At 35.2% G+C, this 26,082-nt stretch overlaps 1 protein-coding gene across 2 annotated transcripts in view; it reads left to right on the top strand.

The window, feature by feature from the left end:
• The window catches only part of EYS (eyes shut homolog (Drosophila)), a 2,062,375-nt gene that overhangs the window by 1,704,000 nt on the left and 332,293 nt on the right, over positions 1 to 26,082 (top strand). For both annotated transcript variants that reach the window (XM_011945635.1, XM_011945634.1), the window contains exon 33: positions 6,887 to 7,040. In XM_011945635.1, the coding sequence (XP_011801025.1) occupies positions 6,887 to 7,040 (154 nt within the window). The remainder of the gene's footprint in view (positions 1 to 6,886; positions 7,041 to 26,082) is intronic.

The following is a 26,082-nucleotide window of genomic DNA, read 5'->3' as shown; positions in this document are numbered from 1 at the left end:
CTTAACTTAGGGGATAATTGCCTTTCCTTTGAAATCAGTATATTATGTGTAGGAGCAATTAAAAGTAGTGAGAAAATTAAAACAGATGTTTCACTTCAAATTTTAGGTGTTGATTTTGTTTGAGTTTCTTTGTTTTTAATTTTGCCATTTTTTTTTACTCCTAAACATTTCAGTTCAACTCAATTCCATTTCACAAACATTTTTTGAACATTTGTATTTTGTATCAAATCAAATATTTAAGGGACAAGGATAGAGAACTGTCAGGCTGATAAGCCACTGTCAGCTTTGAATTATATTCCTGGTTCAAAACTGCACATTTATTTTGTCTCAGTTTGCCTCACCAACTAATTGATGTTGAAAAGGAACAAAAGGAAGATAAAACTTGAATCCTTATGGGTTACAGTAAAAATCCTTAGAAAGGATAGCTTAAAAAAGAACCCTCTGTGGGAGAGAGACAGCTCTGAGAGCAGCAGTCAAGATGAAAAGAAAGTTTTCTGTATCTGCCACTGAACCAATTCAGAATTCTGGAACCCAGTCAAAAGAGCTACTAATAGGTCACAAGAGAAGGGATGAGACCACACAGAATTCTTTAGGTGCACTTTCAGAAAATGAGCTCTATTACACAAGTAGTATCAATCAGGAGGTTTCGTCATGGGATATATTACCATGCAGTCGGATCCATTCTGTGCTGCTTCTTTGAAAAGAAATAAGCATGCCATGTGGAAGTATGTGATCTTTGAGAATTAGGAGCAGACATCTGACCAAGTCCCAGGAGGCAAATTACATGAGCAACTCCACTGGGAGGATTCAGAAGCAATCATTATATTACTTAATGTTTGTATTTAAAAGAGGAAGCAAAAGAAGGTCCAGTCTTAGATAAGAGTAGTTGATAGGCTAGTGGAATTATTGGGGCCTCTTTATTTGCATTTATGGAGGACTAACAGATTTCTGATACTCCTGGAAAAAACAAATTAAATCTGAAGAGTCATAACACCTGTCTTTCTCTATAAAATGATTTCCAGCAGAATATACAATATCTTCATTAGATACTTATTTTATTTCATTCCAATGATGTGGCGAGGCCAGAGAAATCCCACAGCATTCTCTGGCATCATATTAGATAGCATCTTCTTTTTTTCTTCTAAGGAAAAAGAATGCTCAGTTGTTTTAATCAATTGTGGGCACCATAAAATTCTTTGAATATCTTTTTCCCTCCTTAATGGGTCCCAATAGAGCTAGCTCCAGACAGATATGGGAAGGAGTAGGTTGCAAACATGGATGGCTGAATTCATGCATTGTCATTCATGAGAAGCTCCAGACAGATATAGGAAGGAGTAGGCTGCAAACATGGATGGCTGAATTCATGCATTGTCATTCATGAGAAACTGCTATTCATTGTTATTTCATCTTTTTTATGACAGCAAAGACAAATTCAACAAATTCTGAGTGCCTAAAAAGTACATAGCTTTCTTTGGGCAATGTGAGGGATACAAAGTTGAATAAGTGATGGTCTATATATTCCTAGTTTCTCACCTTTTAGTAGAGAGGTACATAATTTTTTGGGCAACCTGGTTGTGACATGTCTTAAATTAGAAGTATGAATTAAGAACTGGCACAGAGTAGAGAGACTCATTTTACCTGGAGTCTGTGCTTACATCTCCTCACTAAATAGAAAATACCTCTGTATTAGTCTGTTTTTACATTGCTAATATAGACATACCCAAGACTGGGTAAATTATAAAGAGGTTTAATGGACTCACAGTTCCACGTGGCTGGGGAGGCTTCACAATCATGACAGCAGACAAAAGACACATCTTACATGACAGCAGGCAAGACAGAATGAGAGCCAAGTGAAAGGGGAAACTCCTTGTAAAACTATCAGATCTCATGAGACCAGAACAGTATGGGAGAAAATGCCCCCATGATTCAATTATCTCCCACTGGGTCCCTCCCACAACATGAGAGAATTATGGGAGCTACAATTCAAGATGAAATTTGGGTAAGGATACAGCCAAACTATATTAATCTCTTAATCTGAAACTGCGTTTTGTAATTCCTTATTCCCCCCACCTCCTCAGAACCTCCTCGAGTGACTTGCATAGAGTACGTACTTGGCTAGAATAGTTCTTAAGTTTTGTTTGTGAATTACTCAACCTTTATAGTTGTGATAAAAAATAACTAGGTATTGAATCTTTAGGAAATTCTCCCATTGAACATTGTTATAATTTCTTCCTCTGATAGAAACAAACACACAAATTTCAATGGTTTAGTCAAAATGTAGCTTGAAACAAATAATTTTTTCATGCATTTACTTAAAAAATCAGGAATATAGCAGGAGTTGGCAAGTTTTTCTATAACCATCAGAAATAAGTATTTGAAGTCCTGCCATAGTAGCCTGAAAGCAGCCATGGACAATATATAAATGAATGAGTGTGGCCATGTTTCAATTAAGCTTTATTTGCAAAATCAGACAGTGTTGGAATTTGGTCCATAGATCATAGATTGCCAATCCTTGACCTAGAATTATGTGATTCATTAAACTTCACCTAAAATAGAACAATTATATTCTACTTATACAATTGAAATTTATGAAGAAATAAGTCAATGAAAGATACATTTAACCTGCTTAAAACAGGGCTTGGCAAATGGCAGGCCAGAAATAAGTGACTTATTGAGATAATGCTTTAACTCCTTTCCTCTTATATCTTGTCTAGGGAATTAAGGTCTTAGGATGCAAGATTGTTGTCTAAGAAGTGTTATGACTGTTATATCCATTTAACAGCCATGTTCATCCTAGCAACAAATAGACCAAAAATCGTGGCATCAAAAATGGGAGAGCAGGAAAACAGACAATTGGTGAAATTTGGAGTTTTCATTTTTATTCATTTCACCCAAATGAAGAGGACCCATTTCCTCTAAGAGTTGTGTATTACTAGTGTTTTTTACTGGTTAAGCACAATTAGCAGACTTGAAAAAATTAAAATAGGCTGTCTCTAAATTTCAGAAATTGGCCCAAAGTCAATCTCCAATAGCATGTAATAAACATGGGTGTAATCATTAATTATGTACCAGGCTACTGCCATGATCCTTCAGTTCTCCCCAGAGCTTCTCTCTGTCTGCCGTCTTCCCACTGACAAACTAGCTTATCCTAACACTGGTTATTATCAGCCCATGTCATCATTGTTGCTGTAAGCTGTCTTAAAATCATGAGCAACTGCTGCTCAGGTTGCTACTGGAATTACTGCTGTATACAAATCCAAACCTTTAGGGGGAACCAGAAAAGGGGAATTCTAAAACTACAGAAGAAACATATGTGTTCCAACAGAGATCTTAATGCAAGATAACTAGTCTTTATCATGTCATGAAGGCAGCACCAGGGATAAGGAGATCATCTGACTGCTCCCACAGGTAGCCCTGATTGAAATGTCAGTAGATAACTAAGGATAGATTTGAACCCAAGTCACTGTGAGCTACTGTACATATAGGAGACATCTATTCATCTTTCTATGTCTTAGTTTGATTACAAGTTATGCAGATATATTTATATTACCAAACTTCACAAGGTTTGAAATGTATATCTATATAAGTGTTTTGAAAAATACAAAACACCATAAAAATGTAAGGTGTTTTTCTGTTAAGGTAGATGATAGAAATTCATGTCACTTTATGGAAATTTCCAGATTTAATAATCTAGGTACCTGATTTAATAGTGCATTATCTGTACTGATAACTATTAATTCTATAAGGAATGATGTTAGATTTTATTTTGATTCAAACCAATAAGCAATGAACTTCTTTAGAATGTTTATAAATGATCTCAATTCAAATTGTTGATATTTGGAGTATTACAATAGCTCAATTAGAGAAGAATACCCGTGTTTAATGAGAGTAGTACCATATAAACAATCAATATCTTCAATATTTCAATAAAGTGATCAAGTATCCATGTTTCGAAAATTCCAGATCCACAATTCAACTAATATCTAAGCAAACTAAAATTGTAAAAAATTGACTAGAATATCACTTTTTCTCCATGTGACATTTCATTATTATTTCTTTTTATGAGACTAATTATATATACACATATATTTTTATATATCAGATTCAAACTTGTTAGAATTATCTCTCTAAAAGCTATGAGATTTAGATACTAGAATCTATGTTTTGAGAGGAATATTGTTATTATTCATTGTTCTAAGCAGCACTTTTATGCTTAACAAATCAAATTAGCAGATAATCATTTTATTATGATAAATAAAAATTGAGAACTAGAGATTTTGTAAAGTTTTGAAATGTAATCTGGATAAAACATTCTGAAAAAAAATCAGTAAATGATTCATTTTAAAACTTACTACAAAGCCTAAAAGCATGAAGAACTGTTACCGCATTACTTCTGCACCAACTTAATATTTCGAGAAAAGGATAGGTTCACACTTCTCTAATGGATCATCAAGCATCTTTTCAGTGAAACAACAGAATGACTTTCTTTCAACGGCTTAATGGTAAACTCTTCTTGAGCTTTCAAGTCCTGCCTGAAGGTACCACCAATTAGAACATTATGGGGAAAATGTTCTAAACACTGCCTTTAAACATTTGCCCTATATATATTTGCAAACATACATATAGAAAAATTCACATTTGCTTGATGTCTAGATTCAATGAGCAATGTTGAACTAAATTTAATATGACGTATGGATTACTCAATCCATAAGGTTTAATGTAAAAATACATAGATTTATCTAAGAATAGTCATAACTTACAATTTTCTTCAGTAGTTCTATTTTGGAAATTCAAGTTTCTTTCTCTTTTCCTAATTGCCACTAATTTTTCCATTCTAAAATCAAATAATTTTTATCATAACTGCATTTGAAAAATTGTCTTTAATACTGTTTGGAAAAACCAGAGTTCCTCCTGAATGTGTTTATTCATAGCTTTTCTCCACTTATAGAATCCTAGGGTTACATGATACAAAACCAATTGATTTGAAGGTGAGAAAAGTCAAATGATATGTCTTTTCTTCCCTAAAGTGATTCATTTGCTATAGAATCATGGAAACACATCAGTAGCATCAGACCCTCCCTTTCCTGCCGACCATCATGTTATTTGCAAAACACTTTGAACTTTTTAAAAAGTATTATATAAAACCAAATTGCTTGTTAATGGAATAAATCAATATGATAAATTAAAACCTGTTAATATATAGCAGACTGTAAAGATAACTAAGCTTCATTGTTCATTTTATTTCCATTACATTAAAGCAGTCTTATTTTATACTGTACAATAAAGCAGCTACAGTCCATAGGATGTTAGTATACTTGAATAAGACTATTCATTTCTGTCATTGATGTTAGTGGCTGACCTTTGTTTAAAAATAACTCATTCTTGCATAGTACTACATACATCTTGTTGAATGTGTATAGTCAATCTTTAAAATTCAGTTTTTGAAGTTTTGAAAAACAAACGTTGTGCATATGGCACAACAGCTTGACCTAAATGCTCAGCTGTTCTGTTCTACCCTATGCTATATATCCTATTTTTAAGTCTTATCTCAAAAATATGAGTCTGAAATGGTAACATAAAGCAGTTTATTAAAAATATTAATAGAAAACTTCTGAGTAGAAATGATAGAATGGAGCAGGATAACAGACTGTCCTTTAGTGCGTAACACCCTCCCCACTCACAAAATGATGGAAGTGGAGAACAAGTCAACAATTCAAGAAAGAACCACCTTATGCCATTTTATAGTATAACATTTTACAGATCTAAGGAGTAAAACACAAGTGCTGGTACAGTTTTGTGTTTCTAAATATGCTCCATCTCCCAACCACCACCTCACCTCCACTCCAGAAAAAAAGAAATCAAGAATACAAAAAATTGTTAATTATACTCTCAAATTCAGATAAAAGCAGCCTGTTCAACTGAATAGGAAGCCATGGGAAAGAGTAGAAGCCAAAAAAAAAAAAAAAAAAAAAAAACTGTGCGGGGGTCCGGGCACTACTCTGCCTTAATAAAAACAAAAAAAGATAAATAGCTTAAAAAAAAAAAAAAAAAAGCGGGTTCACTTTGTGATTACTTACTGAGCTTTATGCTTATAATTTCTGTGATTTTTCTGTATAAGTTATACTTCAATTAGGAAAGTTAAAAAGAGAGATCCATGGGCTTCCAGGGACAGACATCCAAATTTTAAGTAAAAAGAGAAAAGATAAATGAAGCTATTTATGAATTTATGAATAAAGTACGATCTCATTTTTAAAAATAAAATTGGGATATGTAAATATTTGTATGTGGGGAGATAGGTGGTAGAAAAGAACATTTCAAAGTGGGGATGAATAATGAGATTAGGGGAAAAGAAATATTTATCTTTTTTTCTCTATATATTTCTCTGTTATTTTGAATTTTATAGAAAATGCATATTGCTTTGTAATTAAAATACAAATAAGCATAAGAAATTAGAAATCAAAAATAAAATTTAAACATTAGATTCAATAATAATAATGCAAGTTATTAAAAACTCAACATGGCACTTTTCATTTATTATTTTATTTAATTATCACAGGAGTTCTAATACTCACAGTAATTACTCTCACTACCCCATTTTAACATATGGGGAAACAGGTTTAAAATAGTTAAGGACATCTAGCTACTAGGTAACAGAATCAGAAGTTAAAACTCATGTCAAGTTAATGCTGTTAATACCATGCTATCCGTCAGCCTGTGGACAATAATGTATGTTTCTAATATGGTACTTACTACAGTGAATAATTATCTAATACCACTCCTACAAACCCCGTAAATTAGTCTTTAATGATAATTAAACACAATATTTGCCATCAATCAACAAAATATAAATCTACATCAACTACTAATATATTGTTTTCTCTTAAAGGTAATGAGAGTAATTTTGGAAAGCAGTTTCTTCATTTATTTCTTGTGGAAGGAAGGCCATCAGTTAAATATGGATGTGGAAATTCTCAAAATATTTTGGCTGTTTCTGCTAACTACAGCATTAACACAAATGCATTCACCCCTGTCACAGTACGGTAAGTGCTGTACTCCACAGTAGTTCTTTTGTGCTGAACTTTCATTTGTTTTGAGATGGAGTCTTGCCCTGTCAACCAGTCTGGAGTGCAGTGGTGTGATCTCAGCTCACTGCAACCTCCACCTCCCGGGTTCAAGTGATTCTCCTGCCTCAGCCTCCCCAAGTAAGTAGTTGGGACTACAGGTGTACACCACTTTGCCTGGCTAGATTTGTTGTTGTTTGTTTTTTTTTTTTTGAGACGGAGTCTTGCTCTGTGGCCCAGGCTGGAGTGCAGTGGCCGGATCTCAGCTCACTGCAAGCTCTGCCTCCCGGGTTCACGCCTTTCTCCTGCCTCAGCCTCCCGAGTAGCTGGGACTACAGGCGCCCGCCACCTCGCCCGGCTAGTTTTTTGTATTTTTTTAGTAGAGACGGGGTTTCACCGTGTTAGCCAGGATGGTCTCGATCTCCTGACCTCGTGATCCACCCGTCTCGGCCTCCCAAAGTGCTGAGATTACAGGCTTGAGCCACCGCGCCCGGCCGTTGTTGTTTGTTTTAGTAGAGATAGGGTTTCACCATTTTAGTAGAGATGGGGTTTCACCATGCTGGCCAGGTTGATCTCGAACTGCTGACCTCGTGAGTCATCCTCCTAGGCCTCCCAAAGTCCTGGGATTACAGGCATGAGCCACCGTGCTCAGCCTGAACTCTATTTTTTAAATGTTATTTGCATGTGTAATAGCCACCCAAAAATGAAACGAATTTTAAAAGTTCATCTGAAAATTGTTTTGTTTACCTTTTAATTTTTGCTTTTGTTTTACTTGTTTATTTTTACAGTTTGGTGAAATGAACTACAAATTGAACTAAGCCATAATTTAATACTATCCTATGGCAATCAAATTGCACACAGAGTAAATCAATTTTATTGAAAATATTATGGTACAAGCAAATAAATTAACGCATCAAGTTGCTCAGTTAAAACTAATATCCAGTTTAACTGTTCAACAAAATATCTATGGATTACAGCTGCTAGGAATTGATTAGTGGGAGCCCTTGACTGCACAAGAAAAGAAAACTCAGTAGAAAAGAAAAACCAAACAGAACACTAAATGGAAATGTCTTTCTGGATTATATAAATTTTTGGAAAGCAGTCTTTGAATTCATTTATGCTTCAAAATTACAAAATATCAGAAAAGAGAAATTGCTAAATGATGGTCACATCTCAGGGGCATTACTAAAAAAAATTTACATGTAGCAACTAAGAATTTAAAACTTTTCATCAGTACAGCTCAAATTTTTCATCTAGTAATAATGGTCTCCAAAGTTACTCTATGTCATTGAAAAATATTCTGTGACTGAGTTCGTCTTTAAAATGATAATTAGGTAAGTTAGTCTGATCAACAGGACCCTTGGCTAACCTATGAAGGTTATATAAATTAAATAAACTTTCTCAGAAACTGCATCAGTCTGAAAATAACATCAACAAAATTGACACCAATATGAAAATGAAGCTTCTTACAGGCAGGGATGGTTTCTTACTCATTTTTAATGCACTTAACAGGACATCTGACAAATAGGAGATACTCAGTAAACGTCTGAATGAAGAAATGAGGGTGTCTGGGATGGGCAATTCATTTGATTATAACAAGAAGGCAATGAAATTACTAAGGTAATGAAATTATCATTTGTAAATTAGATATACCCTTTGGAACGCCGAGTTCTACACAGACAAAACAAACTCCTTCAGATCAACAAATATTTCAACCATTTCTGTTATAAGTGTTTGCTATTGATCACTAAAAAGAACCAGATGAGAAGCGAAATAACAGAAAACTGTTTAAAAGGTGTTTCTATTAATAAGATCATCATTTGATACAGTGTCAACAATTTATACAAACAATAGCACTTTCAGTTATACATGAAATAATTGCTTTTCGAGGTCAAGTTCTTAGAGAAATGATCTTCTTTACTTTTAAGTTGTAACTTAATAGAGCAGTCCTTAAACCACTCAGATTCTGAGATAGCCTCAGGAAAAAAATAATCTGTAAAATCAATATTGATGCTTCCAGTAAAACTGAAAGGGACTTTCCAAGTGTTTAATTTTATCAAAACTTAAGTAAAAAGGAGATATTACATTACTCTGAATGTAAGAATGCAAATCTGCTTTGTGTTATAGGCAACAGCCTACAAGAGCTCAAAGTGACAAGAGGCTGACCCTAGGACTACATATTACATATTATGTATCATTCATGTAAAACTTTTGAGTGCTCATCTGCTAAGCACGCTCTCAATGCCTTAATATTTGCATCTCATTTTTGTGTTTCTCCTTGTTTTATTCTATATTTAGTTTCTTACATTCATTTAACAAATGTTTCTTACTCTATTTGTAGCACTATACTAAGCTACTAGAATTCAATGGTAAGCCCAAACAGAAAAAAATCCTAATTCTTATGTGTATACAGTTTAGTGAGGGTGATTGACAAGTAGACACACTAATGAAGGAATAATTTGAGATGTGTTGTAAATGGAAGAAACATGATGCAGGAAGAACAAGTTAAAAAAGTAACCTAGCCTGTGCTAGAGAGACCAAAGAGCTTTAACACTGAATAGAGGTAAACTTGGTAGAACAAAAAACAGGCAAAGCAGTGGTTATGAGTTTCAGGCAGAGGGAAGAGTATGTGACAAAACCCTTTGGGAGGCGACTGGGTCACCTGAGGTCAGGAGTTCGAGACCAGCCTGGCCAACATGGTGAAACCCCATCTCTACTAAAAACACAAAAAAATTAGCCAGGCAAGGCGGCACATGCCTATAATCCCAGCTACTCAGGAGGCTGAGGTGGGAGAATCCCTTGAACCCAGGAGGTGGAGGTTGCAGTGAGCTGAGATCCTGCCACTGTACTCCAGCCTGGGAAACAGAGCAAGACTCAATCAATCGATCGATCAGTAAAACAAACCCCTGTGCTAGAAAAAAACATGGCATATTCAGATTCAGAGACCCCAAAGAACAGTGTGTTTTGAACAGAGAAGCAGAAGAGGGTGGCTTAGTAATGGAAGATGAAGTCTGAAAGGTAGACAGTTTGCAAATGCTGTCTGGCCTTGCGGCTACGTTAAGGAATAATTGCAGGAACCAGTTAGATGGTTACTGTATATCCAAGTAAGATATGATGGTGACTTGAACTAGACTAGTGTCAGAGATAAAGTGACATAATTAGGAGCAAAATTGTGACTTATTAAATACTAGGAGTAAAAATAGAGGTGTCAAAAACTAACACTCATTTCTTATGTGCAATTGGATAGCAGATTTTATCAGACACTGAGATAATAATAAACAATGCAAGAAGAGCAGGTTAGATTGAGAAGATCTTGAGTTTAAGCTTGAGCATGCTGAGATTAAGGTGCCTCTGAAACACAAAGTGGAATTTTCAATTGAATATATGGAAGTAAAGGTCAGAGAAGGGATCTGGATGGAAAATATGAATTTATGAGTCATCACTGTGTAGATGATAATTGAAACCGTGGGAATGGATGAGAGTATATAGTAGAAAAAACTGCCTGGAGTGACTCTTGAAGAGCTAACATTTAATGACGGTATACTGGAAGTTGAAATCATTAAAGAGTCTGACAAGGAGTAAGTAGGAAGTAACAGCCAAAAAAGGAGTAGAGTGTCATGGAAGGCAATGGCAAAGCTTATCAAATGCTCCAGTCCACTGGACTGTCCACATGATTCCATGACCTGAAGACTTCAGTGTAGCAGGATAGAAGAAGTAGTCCGAGTAGAGAAAAATCAAGATAATATGTTTATATAACTCCTTGAAGTTTTAATGTGAAAGTATAAAAAGAGGTAAGATGATAAGTAGAGGAAGGTGAGGAATCAAGAGAAAAAAAGTAGATGAAAGAAATTTGAGTATGTTTAATTAATTGGAATTACTAGTTGAATAAAAATTGTTAATACACAGAAAACTGATGAAAAAGGGAGAATATAAGTTTCTTTTTTTGTTTTTTTCTTGAGACGGAGTTCTGCTTTTGTCGCCCAGGCTGGAGTGCAATGGTGCAATCTCAGCTCACTGCAACCTCCGCCTCCAGGGTTCAAGCGATTCTCTGGCCTCAGCCTCCCGAGTAGCTGGGATTACAGGTGCCCACCACGACGCCTGGTTTCGCCATGTTGGCCAGGCTGGTCTTGATCTCCTGACCCCAGGTGATCTTTCCACCTCAGCCTCCCAAAGTGTTGGGATTACAGGCGTGAGCCACCACACCGGGCCAAGAACATAAGTTTCTTAAAAGTTTAGGCCAGTCAGATACAATGTACATGAGAGAAGATTCCTGCCAGAGGGCAGAGAAAATAGAGATACATAGCCTGAGGCTTCTGATTTCTGTCATTGTAGATGTCCCTGGATTTATGATTGCCTTTATCTGTCCAGTTGTTTATGTCACCTCTTGCTGTCTCATCTGTTTAGTCTTACTTCTCCATCATTAACTGGGCAAAATTTAGAATTTAAGGGTCTTTTGGTATGGCTTTTTCCAACTTAATTCTCACTAACAAAACTCTCACTATGCAAATGCAGGGTAAATTTCTCTCTAAAAAGCATGTGAATTAGGTTCCTTTTTCATCATATGAATGTTGACAGAATTTCTTCAATATTAAAGAATTTCTTGATGATAAAAAAATATAGCATGATTGCTAAAAACTTTTTTTTGAAACAGAATCTTGCTCTGTTGCCCACGGTCCCACTGCAACCTCCAACTTCCAGGTTCGAGCTATTCTCCTGCCTCAACAGGCGCACATCCCCACACCTGGCTAACTTTTGTATTTTTAGTAGAGACCAGATTTATGTATGTTGGCCAGGCTAGTCTCGAACTCCTGACCTCAGGTGATCCACTCCCCCACCGGGCTTCCCAAAGTGCTGGGAATTAAGGCATGATCCACCATGCCCAGCCTAATAAAATCTTATTTTCAAAAATTAATGGAATAAACCATAAGCCCAACTTGTAAAATATGACTTTTTGATTTGTTATAAGCTATTATTTTTTATTTTGTTATTAGCCAGTAGTTCCTCCAACTAAATCCATCTTACATCTGTAGGACAGGGAGAAGTAGAACAAACTTGAATAAACCACTTGCAGTGATTGAGGTCAATTCAGTATCAAGATAGAAGTTCTTCTTAAATGAAATGGAGCAGAGATCACAGTTCTACAGATACATTGTAATTCATACTCATGCACAGTTTGTCTTTCATTTCAACGAATTTTGAAAGGGATCACATAGAGAGAGCTATTGGTTTTCACAAGGGTTATTCTCTTTTGGGGAAGTTCAGAAAAATTGTCTTACTATATATATACACTTTTTTAAGTTTCTGAAGTTTAAAATTTTCTGGCACCTTTAGTGTCTGTTTTACACTAAAGCTAACTTTTACCCAGTATTTTGTTCTCTAAAAAAGCCCTGTGTCCTTTCTTGTAGGTGATTTACTGTGTTATCTGCATGTTTAAAGGCACATAGCCTATTTCCCCTTCCTTAGATGCTACTATCTAACACTCCTGAGAACATTTCCTCAAAGATTTATCCAGAGGTATAAAGTTATCCATGTCTATTGAAGGTATACCTAATACCTAATAATTTATTTTGGTTAGCAAACTCTTAGGGTAGTCGAAGTGGGATGTTGGCCAAGAATTGCATTACTGCCAAAGCAACACAACTCCAATAGCCACTTTTTTACAGGTCAGTGTAAAGAAATGCATGGTTTAAGATCATCTGGACAGAGGCTGGAAAAGTTTCTAGTAGTTGGACAGCAAGAACCCTTATTAGTATTTGCTAAAACCCAAACATATGTCAAGAAAAATCAATGTAGACATATTTAGCACATCACCTTTGATAATACTTGGTTCAGAAAACAAAATAAAAACTGCTAAGTTTTATAAATGGCCAAATTTTTATCTCCTGTTGACCTTTCCATGTTTATGAGATAAAACCTCATGCATATTATATATGTATATTGGTGCAGATTTTGTTAAATTCATTTTAATTAGCTCATTTCTCACAGTTGTTTAAGAAAGATAGAAATTTATTGTAAGGCCAAATCCACATTAACTTCACAAAATGGGAAGAATGATTCTGAGTAGGACTGATTTTGGTCATATCAAATTAAGATACTAGTAAGTAACTTATAGAAAAATATGAAAGGAAAAGATGACTTCTTATAATACCCATATTTAATTTGTTAAAGGCTCTCAGACACCTCTACTCAACATCAGATTCCAGTTATGTACCCTTTCCCCACATATATCCTCTGCATTGCAGCTTGCTTGACCAGATGGTATGGACCTATAACTCAAAATGGAGAATGAGCAAGAGACCATTCCATTTCATGTAAGAAAAAAAGAATATCCATACTCTATTATCTGTAATTTTGACAGTAACTAAAAATGTTACCTATGTTTCTAATTTTCTAAAATATACAAAAGCTTTTCACATATTCCTGGTAGCTTATATAATATAAACTATGGATTTCACACTGGTAGTCTTACAGCCAGGAAACTATGTGACAGCCTCCACTTCTTGAAACAGATGGTGACTTTTGAACTGTGCTAAATCTATAAGATATTAGATTTATTCATAAAATGTTGCCATATCAATATGGAAACTTTGGCAAGATTTTCACATTAAAAAGATCAAACTTCATCACTTCAATATTAATTTGTGTATCTTTTTATCAGCTCTTCCATCTGGTATTTCTTAGAGGAAATGAAGGAAAACTCAAGCTCAATAGGGGAAATATAGGTAATACTTTATCATTATATTGGCATGTATGTAAACATATAAAGCTAAACATTACTCCTGCACCTTTATCCATGCATAGCCTGTTCTTACATAACATACATAAAAACTAGCTGGATAGCAAGTTACAATGCAGTTTATTTGTATTAATTTGTGGAGATCTACTGTAAAACAAAAATTTCTTTTATTACATAAGCTTAAGAAAGTCTTTAAAAGATATCTATGAATCTGTAAGTTGGTAATTTTAGTACTATTTCAGATTATTGGATAGAATGTTCTACTATATAAAGTTGTCTCCAAAATTTGTATACTTCTTGAGAAACATGGAAGTATTAGTTTGGTGCTTATTGATTCAAAATAAAATGAAGCGTCTCAGTCTGAATGTGAACCCGAGTCTACAGACTATCTTTATGGAATAATATGCCAGTGGACTCTCCCAGCCAGTTTGACATTTAAAAAACATATTTGAAGTGATTTGATTCTGTAATCACATTTGTGCCTTTTAATTATGCAATTAACTTCAAATTTTCAAAACAGAATGGCAATTAAAATTTTAAAAGTCAAGACTTAGGGCCCAAATCCTTATCTTACGGAATGCAGAGAAGAAAAGATAGAGAACTGGTTGACTCTCAAGTCCTGAGAGCAACCACAAAGACCCTACTGAAGAGAAAGGGACTACATCTATAATATGAAATGAAAAATGAACTTCATTTTGAAGATTAGAAATTTATCAGGGTACAGCAGATGAAAGAGGATCTGCAAAGATATCAAGGTGTAGATGATAACATGCTCATGGAAGAAAATGTATGATGAGAACAAAAAGTTCCAAGTGAAAGGATGTTTACCTCTTTAGCAAGTCACCATTAAACACTGTCATTTCTAATGCAGAGCATAACAATCAATAAAAATAAAAGGCAAGAAATGTTTTGAGCACTAGCAATGTATGCTGAGGAAGACTCCAGATTTTCTTCATCCGTTAAAGTTAGTGGTAAATTTCTACCACTGTCAGAAAAGACTACTGGAGAAGTTTAAATTATTTTTGTGCAGTGGCAGAGTATACAACAAAATGAACTTCATTTCTTAAAAGCCTTCTAATTCTAAAATGTATATAGTTTATCACTTTCAAGACAAGATTTTGACAGTTATATGGGAAAGTAATATGAAACAAATGAAGACTTGGGGAAAATCAAATTGATAAAAATTGGGGCAGAATAGCAATAATTGATGGGGGTCAGTGAACACTCTGGCATATAGCACAGTTAAATAATAGGATTTAACATGTTGAAAAGTAAGATTCAGGGGGAACATCAAGAGATTTGTTAATTAAGTGATGAAGTGGAGATTTAACAATATATTTATATTTTGTGTATTTTTCCTCCCACTTCTATAGTCCCCCCTAGCTCTCCTTAATTGGAATTTATCATTATAGTTAGAGAATATTTGATTACTTCCTTACAATGACTATCTGGAAAGAGACTTTATTGTGAAAAATTTTTGAAGCCTGTTCTTAGTGGTAGAGCTCAATCCTTGAAAACATTTCTCTCAATTAACTTCTTTAGAATAATCCTCACTGAATTCACTCAAAATATAGACCATTCTATCAAAAAAACAAAAACAACAAAAAAAATCTTTACTTTATAAATGAAGCTAAAGGAAGCTATGCCAACTTCCTCCTCAACAAATTGCTCATGACTTCATCAATGTATGAATAAAATGTAGATATATGTTGATATAAATTGTTTTACAATTTAACATCTGAACTCTTTTCCACCCAACACTATTCAGTTAAGAATAATTGAATGCTTTTTAAAAGATTTACCAATTTTCTTTAAAATTGAAAGCTGGTTCCAGAGACAGGTACTGGTATTCAGCCAAAGTGTTTGAACTCAATAAATATAGAACAAAGAATTTTAATGTCTCTTCAGATAATTTATTCTAATGCTATCATAAGACACAGTAAATTTCTGCTTTATGGTATTTGAAATAGAATCCTGTCCTGGTTCCTCTTACTTTTTAACTTTGTAATAGCTGGCCTAATTCTAATAGCCAGTAATATCAGAACTCCATCTTGCCCTTCAAAGACAATGTTGAAAAGTTAAAAAGAAGGAGATTGCAGGACAAAGCCCTATACCAATTACCATAAAACAGGAATTTACTGTGCCTCATGATGACATTATGTTCACAATACCCAGTGGCATCTGCTGATCCACAGAGGGGCTGGTTAGACACCTAAGTACAGCTCCCACCATTTGAAATGCAAAAATTTCCAGTCAAATGAGGTGGACAAGATAGACTCAACCATGCCCTGGGAATCCCTTCCCCTCTACCCAAAGAATAAAACACCAAAGGAACATTCTCCTGTTTGCATGGTAATAGCAGTGTCACTCATCCCTTTCACTAGGGTGCAGTAGCAGAAATTAGGGTGAAGGAGAATCCCAATTCCTCTGGCACCTCAGCCTCAGGGAAAGTGATAGAAACACAGTTCCAGTTTGGCGTAGCCTCTTAGAATAGGAATATATGGAATTCTTAGAATAGGAAATGTAGGAATGTAATAGGAATGTCTTCTTAGAATAGGAAAAAATAAAGGATTGATGATGCACAGTAATCACCAACAAGCGAGTCTGATACTTGGCACCCATGGGCAAGCAAGTCCTGGGAATTTCTAAAAATATTTGGAGGGGGAGCATCTATAATGGATTGTAATTCCTGCAGTTAAGAGTGTGTATTCTCAGTCACTGAAGCTTACCAACTGCATCTTAGGTCAGATTCCTTGGAAACGGTCTGTGTGCCATGGAGATTTGCATGCACAAAGTTTATTAGAGAATGCTCTTAGGAACAAACACTTGGAAAGCAGTGAGGGAAACAGGATTGAACAGAGGCAGATGTTGAATTGCAAAGTAGTTGCACCAGAGGCCTCAGCTGTCTATAAGGGAGTCTGGACTTGAGATGTTCATATTTTCCTGAATTTAGTCAAGAGGATCAGGCCTTTGCATCCCCTCTCATCCCCAGGGGCCTCTGGGCAGCACACCATAGCATTCACTGTAGCTGATTGAGGCTGCTGGCTACAATCAGCACTTACTGGCTGAAGAAGCCTGCGACACTTGGGTTTGATTTACACCTAAACAAGCCGAGGTTGTTTTTAAATAAACTAGGCATATATTCCCACACCTGCTATCACCCCATCAGGGAGCCAAATTCCCCGTGTTAGCGACTGGTTCTACTGTTTCTTATGAGGAGTGACCCAAAGAAATAGTGACGCTTCAGAAGAACAGCTAAATATTCATCATACCAAAACCATAAAATGCTAATTGTATAGATGTGCATCAGCGTGGACACATGTAACTCCAAATAAAGTCACTCACTGATACATCATTAGAACATACAGCACAGCCCAAGTAGGGTATAGCTGGGTATAGAACAAAAGAAGGAATCTTTATAGATTCATTCTGCTTCAAAATGATGGCACAGGACATGCAAAAGGCAGAATCCTGCAAGTGAGGAAGTGAGGAAGCAAAGCACTCTGTATAACTACAAAGGATCTTACCTATTTCTTTTTTGAAACATAAAGAAAAATAACACTCATTTTTCTGCTATATAGGTTTCTGTGAATATCATGTATATGAAAGCTCTTTCAAAAACATCAAGTATCCCTCAAACGAAAGTGTTATTGTTATGGTTTGTCACACACACATATACCTATTTCTTCTATTGCTGCCGTAGGACTAGAAAAAAAAATGCTGCTTTTTATTTTACAGCATCTTATTAAAAACACTTCATAATTAGGCAGTTAGCACAGCGACTAATCCACTATCCTCTGGGGCAAATGTCTTTGAAGGTTCTTGCTTTTTACGCTTGTCTTCCTTTGCAGTTTCGTAAATGGGAAGGTGATAGTCCTGGAGCCATAAGAGGCCAAGCTCGGGGAGGGTCATGAATAAAGTATGTATTTATTAGAGATAATCCTTAAGACCACATGTGAAACCAAATCAACACCATATAAACAAGTATGTAAGGGTTGAAATGTTACAGTCAGAAGAAAATCAATTATACAGACTTCACCATAGGAATCTTACTAAAGGGGATTAGTTAAGTATGTAAAGGCCATGGAAATTCAGCTTTATAGAGAGATTTGCAGTAGGTTTGCCATATGCAAATATACAAATAAAATGCTCATATGAGAAATTAGAAAATTGACTAGAACCTAATGAGAACTCTAAAAGTTGCAAAAAAGGAAATGGCATTAGTAGAGAGAGGGCGTCCAAGGTTAAATGGAGAGGCTGATGATTCTAACTTTTTTCTTAAAGAAAATGTCTAAATTATGTTAACGATAAAATAGCTATCACTAATTAAGCTCTTACTATTTTCTAAGCATACTTCTTGGTCTTCACCTGTAGTTAATTATTTACACCTGTATTTAATTATTTCTAATATTCACCCAGTGAATTACTATTATGCTTATTTTAAAGAAGACAACATTGAGGCACATAAAGCCAGAGGACACTGAAAAAAAATCACACAGAAGTTTTCAAAGTAAAGAAATTTGAATCCAGAGTCTAACTCTAATCACTATTCAATATTGCATGGTCTATATTACCGGCAATAAATGAAGTTAAAATCTCTTATACTTTACATTTCATGAAAACCTTAAGAAACATTCAAAATTCTCTGTTTTTAATTCTAAAATATGCTTTATAAAATTAGTGAACATAATTTTGGAAGCTCAACTGTAATAAAAATTACAAATGTACAAAATCTAAAATTTTATTTTCTATTTTCACTTATATGACTGCCATTTTTCTATTAGAAATTTCACGCAGTAAAATTTAGCAAAAGTTTTATTCTAATTATGATAATATATTGAAAGAAACATGGAACTGGTGTATCATTTATAAACTCTGGAATTTCAAAAAAAGGGGTAGAAAAAGTTGCTTTTACTTATCCCACAAAATACATATGTATAAATTTAAACATTTTTAAAGGTGTTTATAAATTATTATATGCTGCTATACTTATTATACATCAAAAACTTCAATGTCTTTGTTATTATGAAAAAAGCTATGTATTAGTCTGTTCTCACACTGCTATGAAGAAATACCTGAAACTGGGTAATTTATAAAGAACAGAGGTTTAACTGACTCACAGTTTGGCATGTCTGGGGAGGCCTCAGGAAACTTACAATCATGGCAGAAGGCACCTCTTCGCAGGGTGGCAGAAGAGAAAATGAACGCAAGCAGGGAAATGCCAGATGCTTATAAAACCATCAGACCTCGCGAGACTTACTCACACTCAGAGAACAACACGGGAGAAAGCACCTCCGTGATTCAATTACCTCCACCTGGTCCCTCCCTTCACACATGAGGATTATTGCAGTTCAGGATGAGATGTAGGTGGGGACACAGAGCCAAACCATATCAAGCCATAACATTCTGTTACTTAAAATTTGTTAGGCTATAATTGGTAAACACTGTTTAAAAAGTTTTTTAAAAATATTTTTTTCATCTTAGAAAATTACGTGGATCAATTATAGTCCTATTGTAGACACATGTTTTTAATTCCATAAATGCAGGAAAGTTTAGCACATTCCCCTTCTATCTAATACGAGGAGGTATGTTATACTAAAATGAATATTTATTTCTAATTAAAGACTGATGCAAATTGATATGCTATTTTTCAGATTTTTCTCAACCAAGATTACTGATTATTATTTGAGAGAACAGTTGCTTTAAAATACCACATGTGAGTTGTTCAAAAGCATGTCTAAGTGCTTAATTAAAAAGTTTTCATTGCTGGGTTTATTCCTAGGCTCAGGAATAAAAGGAGTGATTTTTTTTATTACATCTGATGACTCTAACTGATCCACTGAGAAAATAGCAAATTTTATTTCTATATTATTTTAATGGTCCAAAATAATTAAGTGTTCTCACAAAATATGTTTACTATTTTTCTAAAATATTTAAATTAAGATTGAAAAGGTACATTAACAATAATGTAGTTCAATCCCCTCATTTTGCTGATGAAGAAACTTCATGCCTGAGAAGAAAGGAGACTTACATGGAGCCACATGACTCAAGGACAAAATGGGAAAGTTAGAACAACTAGATGCACATTTGGCACTTTTCCCTGCACCCATCTTTTATGTCTATTATTATAGGTGACATACTGCTACCTTTTTCTTTCCCCTCTCTGTGACCTATGTTTTACTTCCTACTATATATAAAGAAAAGAGATACCAGTTTTTTGTTCATTATGCCAGGCCTACAGAACACTTGACACTTTTCTTTGTGAGAGGATCAAGAAGTCCAAATCCAATAACTCCTCTTTTTCAAACCTGACCTGGAAAACTTCTGTTTATAAGAACAATCATATTCATTTCTCTGGTCATCATAAGTGAAAATTAGTGATTTCAATTAACACAAAAATCACAGAACCTTAATTTTAAAAAACTATGGGCAAGTATCTATTCTTATCCCTAATGCATATGGGATTTATCTAAAACCACCTTAAAGCTTGATAGTATTAGCTAAATGTTAACAATAATGGGAAATTGCTATTCCAGAAAGCATCCTATTCCATTCCATGTTTATAGACTCTGTGCATGTTAGGGACTTGTTTACATTAAGGAAATGTATTTTTCCTTGCAATTTCATGTGCATTAGTCCTCTACCTGTTCTTTTAAGAAAAAAAGGAAGGACACACATAACTCCATAAATTTATCTTCCTGTTTCTACTTAACTGCCCTTAACTATTTCCTAATCATGAAATATAAACTCTATACAAGCAGGACTACTGTTTTTAATGACTATTTCTCCACAGCACTTAATGTAGCGCTAGTATACAGTATGTGTTCAATAAGTATTTCTCAAATGAATGAAGCAAGTTTTCTTATCTTCCCTGTGTTTTTTTCTATAAACAAAATACTCCCAGCTCCTAACCCATTTTCAACAACATGACTTGGGAAATCCTCACCATCCTAACTATTCCCTACATTCATCATTCAATGTATCAGTTACTAGATACTCTGTCAGAGACAATGGAATTCAGTATTCCCCTTATAATATAAAAATGCATAACAAAAGTGAGATTATAATACACTCAAACAAGAATGAATTCACTTTCCTCAATTTTCAGATCATTCAGATTGTGATTTTAGCCAGCTAAGTCCCTATGCCTGTTTAACATAAACTGCCTGAAATTATTTAAGTTGCTTGGTCATACTGCCAGATTTTACCACTCTCATAATATGTAAACATCCTCAGGAGGTTTAATACGTTAAGCAAAGTTCTCAATCATTCACAGCTTGTGGTCAATTTCTTCCATCAGATATAATTTTCTCCTAACCCCTAGCTGAGAGAGCAGCATGCTGAAGGAATGGAAGTTTGCGGAGATAGAGTGGATGATTTTGTAACTTGTGGCACTGTCCAGAAAGTCAAGTTTGAGCACAGCCCCCAGTCAAGGAGCCAGGGCATATAAAAGTACTAGGAAAGAAAGAAAGAAAAGAGCCAGGGTGAGAGTTTAACACAGTAAGGCCATTTAGGATAACACTGAAACAAATTTTTTTCCCTATTCGTGTATTTTCAGTATACATGATTCAGTACATTTTAATTAGGAGTCTACCATGAGTCAGGTACTGTAAGACCCTCTAGTTACAGAGGAGAAGGGAAAAATGTGTTTCTGACATTATGAAATTTTAGCCTCCTAAGACAAATGTAAGAAACAAGTAAACAAGTATATAGTTAGTCGTTTTGAAAAATGTTCCAGGTAAAATAGAATTCAGAGACACAACATAATGACAGGGGGGTGGGAGGGATTCAATAAAAGAGTCAGGAGAGAATTCCAAAGAAGGGATTATCAGAGATACTTGGATGAGAAGAAGCCTGTCATTTGAGGAATGAAGGAATGTATGTGGATGTGGATATGGATATAAATATCTCTCTGTTAAAGAAAGAAGGCAGGGTGAATAATGACTGCTATAATAACATGTTTTAAAAAGTGTTACCAAATCTGAGAAGTACTGTGATTTTCCTTCCCCTAATAAGATGTCAGAAACTCACTGCCTACACAGGTTCAGGAGAGCAGCCTCCTTGCAGATCCATCGTCTGCCTGGGCCCAAATTGTCTACCTGGAGTGTGTGCTGGCTCTGTAAGGAGTTGAATTTCCACCCACCTGGGTGCAATGGAACAGGCTGTCACAGGCTGCTGCACATGAACCCCATTTTTATGACTATTTTATAACCTCATTTCTATCTATCTTCAGAAAAACTAGAATATCCATCTGCTATTTCTGCATTATCAATGTTCTTAGTATTTTAGTCAATCAGACGGTGGCCTGTCTAGTTTCTCAGCCAAGTGCCTCCTTAGACTGTGCCTGAACATACTCCTAGGATATATTTGAGAGGTCACAAGTTGGGCTAATACAAGCTACATACAGGGCTGTCTTTTCCAAAAGTCTGTAAAACACACCCACCTCTAGCTGCCTCTGAGTCTCCAGAGACCACTTATCTGGGCTTAAACACCTTTAGTTTCTAATGCTTTTCAAAGTGGTACCTAAATTCAATCCAGTGGGAAAGAATTGAACATCTATGATGTGGTTAGTACTCTGCTGGGTGCTATGGAGGGTAGAAAAGTTAATCACCAAATTATAAAAAATATTGACTGTAGTGATAAGCATGCTAAAGTATGCCTTAGCATATGGTGAAATGTGCTCATCTCTGTAACTTATTTTGCAATTTAAACAAAAAATAAGGTGAAATGATGGATGAATAGAGGGATATATATGTGACAGTGCAAATATAGCAAAATGTTAATCAAATACAGCAAAATGTTAATTGTAGGATCTAGGTAGGTACATGACTGTTTATACTGTGAAATTGCTTTAACTTTTCCATATGTTTAAAATGTTTGATAATAAAATATTGGGGAAAAACAACTGATCACTGTTTATGTGAACCTTACCATTCAGGTAAATACTCACATAAAATAACTACTATACTGTGAAGTACTGATTGTAAGTGCTATGGGAATTCAGAGAGAAACCAACATAAATTGACATATGAGGAAGTAGGGCCACTTGAGATTTGAAGACGGTATAGGATTTTCAAAGATAAAGTGGGTGAGAAAGAGCATTTCAAGTGGGAGAAACAGCATGAACAAATATCTAGAGGGGAGAACAGCATGGCAGAAGAACAACTGAACCTGGGAGAGAATAGTCAGAATAACTGGAAAACCTAGTGAAGCTACATATGACAGGTCACAGTAGGTAGGAAAAAAACATGGTCCCTTCTTTAAAGAAGTTGATAATGTTTAGTATTAATCAGAGGAAATAGAAACCAGATTTCCAAAAGAGTGGTCATATAGTCATATAAAAATGAACAAAGAAAGTGACTAGATGAACGTGGGCCTTTAATAATACTTCAGACCTCCAGGTCATCATGAATCTGATGATGTAAAAGAACTAAATGAAAAACATTTGAGCCCACCTTATCACCATGATTTTATTGTTCTAGAGAAGTTAGGTGCCATGTTTGTACTGGGGCCATCTGAATCCCTCCTTTCCCATGACCAAGGTTTCTACAGCTTTAGCTTTTCCTAGGCCAGCTTAGGTCACAGCACAGATGACTATGACAAGGCACTGTCATTTTCCTCCATCATATATCAGATCCCCTCACCCAAGCACAGAGCCATAAAGAACCAAAGTCACAGTGAAAACAACTGAATGGAAAGTTATGGAGTAGCTCAAGGATCAAAATAAATTCTCCAGAACCACATTCAGAAACCACAGAAATCGGGGTGTGTCCCTGAGATCCAGGTCATTCTCTAGAGGGATACATTCTAGCAGTTGTCATTACCACTTAAAATTCAAAATTAAGGTCAGGCGTGGTGGCTCACACCTGTAATCCCAGCATTTTGGGAGGCTGAGATGGGCAGATCACCTGAGGTCAGGAGTTTGAGATCAGCCTGGCCCACATGGCGAAACCCCGTTTCTACTAAAACTATAAAAATTAGCCAGGCATGGTGGCATGCGTCTGCAATCCCAGCTACCTGGGAGGCTGAGGCAGGAGACTCACTTGAACCTGGGAGACAGAGGTTGCAGTGAGCCAAGATTGTGCCACTGCACTTCAGCCTAAGCAATAGAATAAGAACCTGTCTCAAAATAAATAAATAAAATGAAATAAAATTCAAAATCAAGGGAGAGTACATCTGAGGAGACCAGCCTCCGCTGCAGCCCACCCCTTGGCCAGAGGATGGTCACCTCAATGATAGTTCCCAACAATGCAATATTCAGTAGGGACATGTAGTTTGTCCAAGCAAGTGACTTAACCTTCTGAGATGCACCTGAAAGGGGAATAATAGCAGTATGCACCTCGTAGAATTAAGCAAGGACAAACTGAGATAAAAATAATAGAAGGAACCCATATGGTGCTTACTATGTGACAAACACTCGTCTGAATATTTTGCAAATACTAAATCACCTAATTCTATAAACAACTATTTGAGATTTATCTGATTAAACTTTGCAACTCACATTTTAAAATTTAACTCAAAATTAACATGAAACAATTTTCATTCTGTCAGGCATTTCTATGCCTGAGTTCCGAACACCCATCAAGTATATGTCTCTAAAAGCATCCACTTGAAAATTTGAGCCTGTTTATTCATTTCTCATTTTTGTAGATTCTGTCACACTTAACTCTTTTCCCTACAGCACGTTGATATAATCAGTTTTTGTGTTTCTGTTGTTTTTTTGTTGATGATGGTCCCATTTGTTTCTCTCTCTTTGCCTGCAGACCATTTTTAATAACAACCTCTGGTCTCCTAAGTGGAATGACTTAATTATTACTTCTCCTCACCAAAATAGTTTATAATATAATTACCACAATTTTATCTTGTTTTCTTTTAACCTAATGACACACTTTAAAATTAGAGATGGGAACTGAAAAACATCTTTACCTGGGGAAAAATGTGCCTAATTTTAATACTTGGTTAATTTCAAATATAGAATAATGAGAGGGGGAAAAAGCCATTAGGTGAAATATTCTTGGTGCCCCATGTTATCATTAACACTCAGCACAGCATATTATGAGAATAAAGGGAATTTGCAGTGACTAGCAAGATAAGCCTGACCTCTGCTCTACAATCTTCAAAGAGGAGAGAGAATGTAAAGCTAAGCCTGACCTCTGTCCTACAAACTTCAAAGAGAATGGAAAATGTATAGAGTCACAGAAATTATGACCTACTGACAGACTATACCTCATTTCTGGGGGAGGATCTGGAGGTAGTAAATACGGAAACAATTTTTCAGGCAAAGAAATATTCGGATGGCAAGAAATATAAGCCATAATCAAATGTGAATATCAGTGTGTGATATGCTGACTGTCTGGATGAAGTTTATTTAGAGAACAGGCAGCACTTACTATTCAGTTATCCTCTTGTTTTTAAAGACACTTAGGGAGCTTTTGAAAATACTACTCCCCTACCAGGACACTGTTTCTCCCTCAGTAAAAAGAAAGGAAGTAAATTCTATTGTGTTTCTGGTTGAAAAAAAAAAAAAGAATAAAGCTTGAGCCTCCTTTCAGGTCAAATTCATGCTTCAGAATTAAGTTAAGATGTAGAGGATGATAGGCACAAGCCAGCGTGTGTCCTCCCAACTCACAGCAAGATGCTCATAAAGATGGTCTTTTTCATACCCTGGTGAATCCAAATAGATGGACAAATGGAAAGAGAGAGAGAGAGAAACAGACAGATAAATCAATAGATAGATATGGACAGGAGACATTTTAAATGTTCTTCCCCTTAGATTTCTTTTTGTATTTTAGGTCTGAAATTGATCCCTTCAAATTGTCACTGCTTACTGGTTAAGCAGGCAAGATTCAGGTCTGATCTCAAACCTCAAGAAGCTAATGTTCTCAAGTATATTGAAAATCTCTAAAATATATTACATACATATTTTATATATTATAATTTTTTAATATAAAATATAATCACATGTATTTTATATATGTAAAATATATATGTAATGTATTTAAATATATTACATGTGTAATTATATGTAAATATATGTAATATATTATATATAAAATGTAATATATATGCATTATATATTACATATATAAAAGTATGGTACATATGTGTGTATTACATGACATGTATCTATGCATATATCCATATATATCTATGTACACATACATACATATATATAATATTACATATTGCATAATATTTAACTGTTGTTAATAATTTGTTTTAGGCCAAGCATGGTGGCTAATGCCTGTAATCCCAGCATTTTGGGAGGCCAAGGCAGGCAGGTCA

Source organism: Colobus angolensis, unplaced genomic scaffold (genome assembly GCF_000951035.1).
Source record: "Colobus angolensis palliatus isolate OR3802 unplaced genomic scaffold, Cang.pa_1.0 Scaffold241, whole genome shotgun sequence".
Taxonomy (NCBI): domain Eukaryota; kingdom Metazoa; phylum Chordata; class Mammalia; order Primates; family Cercopithecidae; genus Colobus; species Colobus angolensis.
Note: the sequence above shows the minus strand (reverse complement) of the source record. Positions and strands in the feature narration are given on the sequence as shown.